Source organism: Anoplopoma fimbria, chromosome 11 (genome assembly GCF_027596085.1).
Source record: "Anoplopoma fimbria isolate UVic2021 breed Golden Eagle Sablefish chromosome 11, Afim_UVic_2022, whole genome shotgun sequence".
NCBI classification, from domain to species: domain Eukaryota; kingdom Metazoa; phylum Chordata; class Actinopteri; order Perciformes; family Anoplopomatidae; genus Anoplopoma; species Anoplopoma fimbria.
The window spans coordinates 19,985,555-19,996,111 of NC_072459.1; the positions used below are offsets into that span (position 1 = coordinate 19,985,555).

The window sequence follows — 10,557 nt, forward strand, 5'->3', positions numbered from 1 at the left end:
AATGTCCCATTTTAAAAGGAATTAATAAATGAACACCTGCTGCTCCAAAATGGAATATCTTCTAGATGCAATAACACTGATCATCATCAAAAATGATTTGTTATTACTTATTTCCCATAATTGAGCCAAGATGAACTTGGAAGGAAAAAAACTGATCATTTTCATTATGGATTATTTTCTCTGAATACTTTCTCAATGAATTGACATGCTGTTCGATGCATTAAATGTGGGAGTAAACTTAAAAAAGGCCTGTCGCTGTTTTCTTAAGTTCAAGGTGACATCAAGTGAAATGTTTTGTCCGAAGACTTTCACTTTATTCGTGTGAGACAAAGATAAAGCAGGAAATAGTCTTAATTTAAATGCGTGAACTACAGAAAGTTTAGCTTGAAAAAGGTCTAAATGATAAATTGATGATCAAAATAGTTGCAGAATAGTTTTCTGTTCATCAGCTCAGTGGTTAATCAAAGTCAGAATCCCAATCCGGTTTACTGCCCAGTAGGATTTCTACATTAAAAGGAATTTACTTTGGTGCATAACTAAGAAAGATAAATTCTAAGTGAATTTTCAATTTCTTAATATTGAATTCGGGGGCTTCATAAAGTATGCACAGGAGCTACCAGAAGAACTCTAAATGACCATCAATGAACCATCTAATGTTGTCTGTCTCTCCTGTCTGTCTCTCAGTGAACACGGACAGTGAGACCGCCGTGGTTAACGTCACATATGCATCCAGGGAGCACGCCAGGCAGTAGGTTTCTCTCTTCATCCTTAACATCCTGTGGACACTCTGTCTCTTTCCTTTACTCTCTTCTCTCAAAGTTTCCATAGAGTTTTCCAGTCTTTTTTTAAAATTTATTCTGATGCCATTAAACTGGTCCTTTTTTTTTTCAAAATGTTCACAGAATTCTTAAGTGTCTTTTTTAAAATTTTTTTTTTTTTTTTTTAAAGTATGTAAAATCATAGCTTTTTTTTTTGTTGTTGCTTTTTTTGTTGCTAGTTTGACCCCATCTGAGATCTTTCATGAACTCTTAAGAACCCCTTTAAAAAAGCTCTAATCACAAACCAAAGTTCCAATGTAAAAAAAAAAAAAGATGCCTCGATTATTTAGTAGTATTTAGTCAATAAACCAGTATTTAGACGTTCAGAAATGTGTATATTCTACGCTCCACTTTGGACATCTAGTGGTTATTTGAAGGAACTACAACTTTACACTTAAGAATTTGAGATCACTTTAAGTAAGAGGACCACTGAAAAAACTTCTCATTTAACATTCTTCAAATGTTTAAGCAGGGAGATAAAGCAATTTTTTAAGAGTTTTAAGGCTCAATGTTGCAAAACTTTAAGAACACTACACGGATCCTTTTTGCCTTTTTATTGGTCCTAATATGACTTTGTTTTTGCACACATGTAAACGTGTAACCAATGTCCTCTATAAACTTGGGAAAATCAAGTTGGATTTGCAGACCTAAGTCTGTTACCTTGGTCACGGTGAATATATGATAAATAATATGTTTAATCAACATGATTCTTTTTAATAGTCGAATGTGAATTAAACATTTTGGTTTGACTATTAAAGTAAAGAGGGGGAAAAAAATGTCAGTTGGCATTCAACATTTTCCAGAAGTACAAAGTATTAGCAGCAAAATATCAAAGTGAAAGTACACGTTGGGCAACAGAATGATTATTCTGACTATTTTATGCACGTAAGCAGCATTTTATGAATTTCAACAACTTTATAGTGTACTGTTTGCTAGTTTAATCAATAGCCTCATGTTTTATCACATTTGGTTTAATAACATTTGCTCCTAAAAGTAACAAGTTACTTTAGCTGTCAAATAAATTTGGTGGATTTAAAAAACAACATTATTTTAAGTCTCTTGGTAACTAAATTATTAATTGTAGGGCAGTAGATATATTATACAAGTAACTTAAAATTGTACAGACAATTATACACTGTGGTTTAGTCCCAGTACCTTTTTAAAATATATAAAAAGGATACTTATAATGAATTGGAACAAGTCGCTCACTTGTCCTCCTTATTTTGCTTTTCTTTGATGCTTGCACCAAGTTTTTTCTCTCTTTTATTATCATTGCTACTACTGGTTAGTTTGATGAAAATACCACAACATAAGCATTACTTATCTTAGAAACACACAGCGCTAATGTTCTGTGTCCCTCTCAGAGCCATCCAGAAGCTGAACGGGTACCAGTTTGAGAACAACGCCCTGCGCGTCTCCTACATCCCCGACGAGAACTCTGAGCAGGAGGGGGCCAGCGGGGGCCCGACAACGGCCGGCGCGGCTACGGGTCCCGGGGCGGCCCTCGTGGCGGCTCCCCATCCGGGATGCCCCCGAAGCCGCCGCACGCCGACATCCCCCTGCGGCTTCTGGTGCCCACGCAGTACGTCGGCGCCATCATCGGCAAGGAGGGCGCCACCATCCGCAACATCACCAAGCAGACGCAGAGCAAGTGAGGGACTCTTCTTTACGTCTGATACAGCTCCTCTATATCTGATGTGTCCTGTGACATAAAAGTTTTTCAAAATAAAAGCTACAGTCTGCTCTCACTAAGGAGCCTTAAGCAGCATTTCTATGATTAGCTGTGTGTTTCATTAGTTTCTGTTGAAACAAGTTGAACAGACGGAAACATCGATGATACAGAAACACTGAGGACTGTGGTTTCCAAAGAGTTTCTCTGCTGCATCACGCACAAAGTGGCCTTTGTTTCCATAAAAAAAGACCCCAAATAAACTCCTAAGTCGCACCATTTGTAACAGATAAACACTTTATCTGCTTATATCACTTTCTGCCCCTTGTCTCAGTTGTCTCTGCTCTGTGGAAGCAAGAAATAACATAAAAAAAACATGCAAATAGAAATAAATTGCTTACTCGGCTAACGTGGATGACTGCAAAACAAAGCCCAACATCCCAGGATTGTTCACGGCTCAAACTTGCACCAGTCGTCCATCATCCAAAATACAAATTCAGCTAATTGTTCAGAACCCATTTAAAAACATTTAAAAGGTGGATTCTACTGTAAATGCACTTGTATATAATTTGCAATAAAAAGACAAACTTTCTTATAGCAAGGGGGTATTTAGCTTCCCCAGACTTCTGGTAAAAATGGCATTTTTTTTGTATGTCTAAGAAACGTTTGATTTTAATATGTCAACAAAATGAACCAAGCTTTTTCTTAACCTGGCTTTATCCAATGTTCAGATTTCTGTTCTGAAAATGATGCGAATTAGCACATTCAATAAGATAATGCCTCATTTAAAAATACAAAAGTAATTGTCTTATTGTAAATGATCAACTGGGGAAGTTTCATGGCGATATCTGTTGGTTTAAATGTTTTCCCGATACACCTGTGTATCCTCTTAATAAGCTCATTTAACGGTTCTTTGTTTTCATAATTGTTAATTACAATTGCTTGATTCACGGATTAATCTGTTTTAATAAAGTGACATGTTGGAACCTAGTGACTTAACAAAGTGGTTCTGTTCTTTCCTGCAGGATCGACGTGCACCGCAAGGAGAACGCCGGTGCTGCTGAGAAGCCGATCAGCATCCACTCAACCCCAGACGGCTGCTCATCTGCTTGCCGCATGATCCTGGACATCATGCAGCAGGAAGCCAAAGACACCAAGACGTACGTCCTCTAATGTCCTCACGAAAAAAAGCTTGATAATAATAATTATAACAATCAATGTTTTTTTAAATGTACCCCTCAGGTTTTTTTTTTACGAGATGTAGCTTCATGGTAAATGTAAAATACCAAGCCTGTATTGTTATTATGCTTGTTATATGTTAGTATACCAATATATGTCAATTTGTTACCATGACATTAGTATTGCTACCACTATGGGTATTACTCCTACATATTTATTCTAGATATTGACCATATTTACAGTAGGCTTGAAACCATCTCAGAAACGGTGAAAAAGTATACTTATTTATTTGAGCAAATACATAAGGGAATACCATTAAATGAATGATATTAACAACAGATATTTTAGTTATTTCATAGAAATTGTAAATTTAGTATCATATCACCACTACCGTTGTCACTAAATGTGAATTCATCCTTTTGGTTTAGCATGTTTTGATCGTCACAAATCACACTTATATTATTTATCATATATGTAATGGAAAAAAGCTTAATATATTAGATTTTATTTTTATAATTCCATTGCAAATAGTCAATTTTAATGATATTGTATTATTTACTTCCTTTACCATAAAAAGACATGTTAGATGGTGTTTTGAGAAAATGAATTAACCCTTATTCAACTTTTTTTGTTGTTGTATCAGGTAACACAATTCTGTTCTGATGACCTCTGAAACTATCTGTTTTTTTGCAGAGAGGAAGTTATAAACTACAGATTTTGATAATATATATCCAGATACCAAGTATAAGTAGCCATCATTTATACTTTTTAAGGATTTAAAGATTTCTTATGTTCAGTTTTGACTAGTATTATCAAATTTGTATATATTTTGAAAAAAAATGTTTTACTAGTAAGACTGTTTTTGTGGAGCCTTTAATTACCATTCTGACTAGTGACAAATGCTATTATGGATGGTGATTATTGATAGAAGTAAGGTTTGATTAAATGTTAAAACTGCTTGCCATAAAAGGGATTTTTATTTAAAGACACAGCGACAGAGTGGATTTTTTTTGCTAAACTGAGAAATGACTCAATGTGGTTGAGTTTATGTAGCGATTCATAATATAGTTGAGCAAAACATTATAATATATATATTAAAGTATATTCAACATAATCCTGAGTGGTTTCCCCTTACTGAAGGCTCTCTATCCAGCTGTGAGAAAGACGGGTGAAGAGATGAAAATGTTCCTCCCAAATCACCGGTGTTTTTTGTTTTCCGTTCGCAGTGCTGATGAGGTTCCTCTAAAGATTCTGGCTCACAACAACTTTGTTGGACGCCTGATTGGGAAGGAAGGACGCAACCTGAAAAAGTGGAACAGGACACGGACACCAAGATCACCATCTCCCCGTAAGACACACACACACACACACACACACACACACACACACACACCTGTGAAGCTAACATTAGTAAAGTTTGTTAGCATATCATTAACTTGCGTTTAGTGCTTCCATGCTACGCTAGCTACCGCAGGTATACCGAATGTGGGCACATGCTGCTTTTGCATTTTAATGCTTGTAACAGTTATAAAGATCTACCCAGCTTTAAAGGGACAGTGTTCATTTCATTGTTTTTCTGTCTTGATGGCCAGTTGATGTGGTGGATCACTTTTACACTGTGATCAGTGATTTAAACTGTTTTCACTGCTGAATCAGTTTGACATCATGAGTTTCTCCTTTATACTCGCATTGTAGACCCTTCTGTCTGAAAAAACTTTTTTGTTTGAGCAAAAATTAGATATTCATTCAGGGACTGCAGTTAGTGACAGTGTGGGCTCTGTGGTAGCGGCTGCAGGGCGGGGCTTTGCAAAAGGTCAATTTAATCAAATTTTAAGTGATAATAAGGTAATTTATTGGATAGAAAATATATAAAACACACATATCTTTGTCAAGTTACTGAAAAACGCTTTACAGCGACTGGTTTCTTCAGAATAAACTGATTCGCTCCCCCTTCTGTAATTTGTTCAGTCTTCAGGACCTGACACTGTACAATCCAGAGAGAACCATCACAGTCAAAGGCGATCTGGATGCCTGCTGCAACGCCGAGGTGGAGGTCATGAAGAAGGTCAGAGAGGCCTACGAGAACGACATCGCCGCCATGAATGTGAGTCTGCATGCTTCCTTATTATGTATCCATGTTTTGATATTAAACACTTTGGGGCTCCATACTGTTTCAGTGTACAAACACAGACTTGCGAAGGTTTCTAACCTGCAGTCTCTTTCTTTTCAGCAACAGACCCACCTGATCCCTGGACTCAACCTGGGCGCTCTGGGCCTCTTTCCTTCCTGCTCAAATATGCCTCCACCCCCGCCCGGGAATGCGTCCGGTAGTGCCCCCTATGGCTGCTTCGGGGTAAGAATAACTTATCTTTAAATTCCCCTGAGAGACGTCAGTGCAAACCACGCTTCTTCTTCATTGGAATTTTTTTTTTTTTTAATAAACTCATGAATCAGTACAGCCACATGATGTCCAATATATGTACATGTATTTAAAATTATAATTATAATTGTTATTTAAAAAAATACTTTGTATTCATCCATGTATACACATACAGATACATACATGTATGGACACAAATATTTACATGTGCATATACATATATCCATGCATGCATCCATATATACCGACATCAACACATGTACATGAACTAAAAAGGTTATAAACTAAATAACTAAAGATAAGAACCAGACAATCAAACTGGAGAGCGGAAAAAAGGAAAATAAATAAATTCTCTCACATTTCTTAACTGGGTACTGATTATATAGTGTTTTGTTAAAGATCCCAGCCAGACGTGTTTAAAAATGTATAAACATATTCAGCTTTTTTATCATTTTAGTTTGTGTTTTTTTCACACAAAAACTTAAATAACCTTGTTAAAAATGTGTATAATTACATTGACTCCTTCTCCCTCATTGGAAAAATCTATAATGCTCTTTGTGTGTGTTTCAGGCTCCAGAGCATGAGACGGTCCACGTTTACATCCCAGCACAGGCGGTGGGAGCCATCATCGGGAAGAAAGGGCAGCACATCAAACAGCTGAGCCGCTTCGCCGGGGCATCCATCAAGGTCAGTGAAATGATCCCCCTAAATCATTGCTATTTGATCAAAGCAGCGAATGCTTTGTGATTATTAATTTTTTAATGCCCTGATTAGTGCATTTTTTCTGATAACATAAAGAAAACACTAGCCCTGGGGAGCAGACACTACCTAGACCTCCTCTGTACATTTTTCCAGGATTGTTTTAAAAATGTGTCGTTATATAAGATCGAAAAAGTCCATGTGTGGGTGTGTTGGGAAGATGGAGGACTCAAACAAAACGCCAGCCTGTTCTTGTCCCACATGTAACCAAGTCACATGACTTTTACAGTAGTTGTGCTACGTAACTTATGCATTTTACTGACGCCAGAGACGCAACACAGTACTAATTTAACGTAAAATAACGTAGTTATATTGGCTGAAACCACAACATCTCCTAAGGCCTCACCATGTAGTTTTGTTGGGCAAGTAAACCTAAAAACTCCACCAACACATCCGAAACTGATGCTTAGAGGGTTACCTAGAGCGTCATATTGCTGTAAATGTTGGGCCACTGACCAGGTGTCGATATTTGACAAGTCTGGAGTGAGAATGTGTCCGTCAATGAAGTCTTTCTACACCCCCTCTTCCAGATCGCCCCAGCTGAAGCTCCAGACTGCAAAATGAGGATGGTGGTGGTGACAGGACCCCCAGAGGCTCAGTTTAAGGTGAACACTAACAAGACATTGTCAGCTGATTGATATCCATCCCATTTATTTAATATCTCTGCGGGCGTAACAAACTGCTGTTACGATACAACAATATCCCGAAAGGATCATTAACCTCCTCTTCTCCCTCCTCCAGGCTCAGGGCAGAATCTACGGCAAACTGAAGGAGGAGAACTTCTTTGGGCCGAAGGAGGAGGTCAAACTGGAGACTCACATCAAGATGGCCGCCACCGCTGCAGGACGGGTCATTGGCAAGGGGGGCAAGACGGTAAACCACCTGAAACTCACTCCTCAATCCCCTCTTGCATAGTATGCGCTGGTCGCCACAGCGAGACTGAAGTGTTTTCAACACTACAACGTTCTGTCATAAGGTTGTTACTTCCTCTTAAAGTAAAAAACTTGTGTCTCCAGGTGAATGAGCTGCAGAACCTGACAGCAGCTGAGGTGGTGGTCCCCAGGGAACAGACCCCCGATGAAAACGAACAAGTCATTGTCAAGATCAACGGACATTTCTACGCCAGCCAGGTACTCCTACTACTTGCCTCATTAAGCTTTAACGCAACACTTAGTCATGCGAAAAGCATGTAACAGATTATATCAAAAGCATATTGATATCCTATCTTAGAACAGCGACGCATCTAAATTACAAGGCAATCTATAGCTTCTATGTTTTTCTATACCTGAAGAGGGGTACGGACTAGGCAATTTCTAAAAAGTACCTGTATGTGTTGATTTATGGAAAGTTACAAGTATATTGTTGTCACAAACCTATGAATTAATATTGTTGTCAATGTACTCAGCCACATTTACCACTTTTTGCTAGCCTTAACATATAAAAAACCCTGCGGACATTTGACATATTAGCAATTGACATCATGTTGTCCTTGATATGATGTCCCAACAGGCAATGCTGGCTATGCTAGCCGTTTAGGGCTCATTTCTAATTACGCCTAGCAGCGCTAGCTAAGCTACCATGATTGTGTTTATCAGTGACAGATGCCATGTGGTTACTTTCCACTGGGCTCTAGACTGGTATTTCTTTGCGGTTTGCAAATTTCCCCGCTGCGGGACTAATAAAGGATTATCTTATCTTATCTTATCTTATAATGACTTTATTTACTTGTATTCAGAACTGACTTGTGGTGTACCTCAAGTGTCGATTCTGGGCCCCAGTTTCTTCCCTATTTACATGATCCTTCCTGTCACAGAATTACATTACATTACAGTCATTTAGCAGACGCTTTTATCCAAAGCGACTTACAATCAGTAGTATATTACATATCATTCACTCATTCACACACTGATGACAGGCTACCATGCAAGGTGCCACTATCAGACTCTAACTAACATTCATGCAACATCCAGTCCACACCGATGGCAAGCCTTCGGGAGCAACTTGGGGTTAAGTGTCTTGCCCAAGGACACATCGACTGCCGAAGCCGGTTATCGAACCACCGATCCTTTGATTGGAGAACTACCTTGCTCTCCACTACGCCACAGCCGCCGGCAACCAAGCATTGATCATCATTACATTTTTATGCAGATGATACTCAATTATATCTTCCTGTCAACCTTATTTGACCCTTTCTCCAATTTAAACTTGGATTAATTGACTTATTTTGCCCCTTGTAACAAGCTTTTAACACCCCACTGACATATTATCAACTTTAAAGTTGATTAGCAACGTAAGTGGTCATTTTGAGACCTGTTTCTTGCCATTTGACAAATACTAGTCCGGTTATCAGTCTCCATTTAGGCTCTGGTTTGATCTTCACCACCTTCTAAAGGAAATATATCTCTCTTTAGCTGATGAATGCAGTTGCCATCTTTGTCTGTCTGCCGTTCAGTGTAGCTTTATATTTGCCAATAACCATTCTCATCTGTCCTCTGTCATCCAGTTGGCCCAGAGGAAGATCCGGGACATCCTGACCCAGGTCAAACAGCCACAGAAAGGCGGGATGGGCTCGGGCCCCAGCCCTAACCCCCAGGGCTTCACAGAGATGGGCAGCCCCACACAGGGACTGAGTCAGGACCACCAGCCGCGGAGGAAGTGAGGGTCCCCCCCCCGCCACCCTCCTCACACCCCGTGGGGCCCCCACCGCCTGACGGAGAGACAGACAGACAGAAAGACACGTGCACGGACGGATAGACGGACGGACAGACGGATGCAGGAGAGCGACACACGGACCCAGCGATAGACAGGGAGAGATATAAAGAGGGAGGGAGTACGCCCGATAGCCGGAGAGAGAGAGAGAGAGAGATCGGCGTTTAGAGAGAAGATGATTCAAATCAAAAGATGAAATGAATAAAAAAAAAAAAAGGATTAAGATAAAACGAAACGTGAGAACAGAAACCAGATGCCAGGCCAGAAGATAGACTGAGTGAGGATGGAGGGATGAAGGAAAGGAGGGATGGAGAGAGGGAGTGGGGGGAGTCCTCCTAGTGTGCCTCGGCAGGGCTGCAGCCAGCTACTCAACCGCTGCAGCTTTAACAGATCCTCCATGGGACAGGTTTAACACTCGTCCACACGTACAGAGACACACTAGCAGGGGCCCCCCATCGTCCCCTACGGACCTCTCCCGCCATCTGCAGTCAGTCCTATATTTTAAGGGTGGTTTTTTTAAACATAGAGATATATGTATAGAAATGTTTTATTCAGAGCTATTATCGATAGAATGCAGTGAGGCAGAGCCGGGAGAGGGAATGGGGAAACCGACCGCGGCGGCACAAGGGGGGAGGGATAGGTCGCGGGTCTGGCCTTAGCCCCACCCGCCCTCTAACCTCCCCAGCTGATGAAAGACTAGAAGAGGGGCCGCAGATGTTAACACTGCTCTTTAAAAAATGACCTCTCCGATTAGCGGAGAGTTTAGAATAAAAAAAAAAAGGTAGAAATATGAGGTTGTAAATATATAATCTTCATGTAAATGTTAAGAAATGCTGTGTCTGGCCGCCTTGCCTTTTTTAAGAAATAAGGGGTCTTCTGTACATTTCCCAGTCCCTTGTCTATGACATGTAGCATAATGTAGCCTACAACGGGGCTGTGGGCTGGGGAGGCACCGAGGCCCCCTTTCCACGATTAGCCGTGTGGCGGAAGGCGCAGCAAGAGACAGTTAAGGGAAGCGGCGGTCGCAGCTGGTCCTGCAGTTC

The 10,557-nt window shown here is 40.1% G+C and overlaps 1 protein-coding gene across 1 annotated transcript in view; it reads left to right on the forward strand.

Moving 5' to 3' along the window:
- igf2bp1 (insulin-like growth factor 2 mRNA binding protein 1) overlaps positions 1 to 10,221 on the forward strand; it is a 48,580-nt gene extending 38,359 nt beyond the window's left edge. The window contains 13 exon segments of the mRNA XM_054607102.1: positions 685 to 748; positions 2,183 to 2,267; positions 2,270 to 2,469; positions 3,513 to 3,647; positions 4,893 to 4,975; positions 4,978 to 5,014; positions 5,635 to 5,770; positions 5,897 to 6,019; positions 6,617 to 6,733; positions 7,336 to 7,410; positions 7,547 to 7,678; positions 7,822 to 7,935; positions 9,309 to 10,221. Of these exon segments, the coding sequence (XP_054463077.1) occupies positions 685 to 748; positions 2,183 to 2,267; positions 2,270 to 2,469; positions 3,513 to 3,647; positions 4,893 to 4,975; positions 4,978 to 5,014; positions 5,635 to 5,770; positions 5,897 to 6,019; positions 6,617 to 6,733; positions 7,336 to 7,410; positions 7,547 to 7,678; positions 7,822 to 7,935; positions 9,309 to 9,464 (1,457 nt within the window). The 3' untranslated portion in view covers positions 9,465 to 10,221.
- The last annotated feature ends 336 nt before the right edge of the window (positions 10,222 to 10,557 follow it).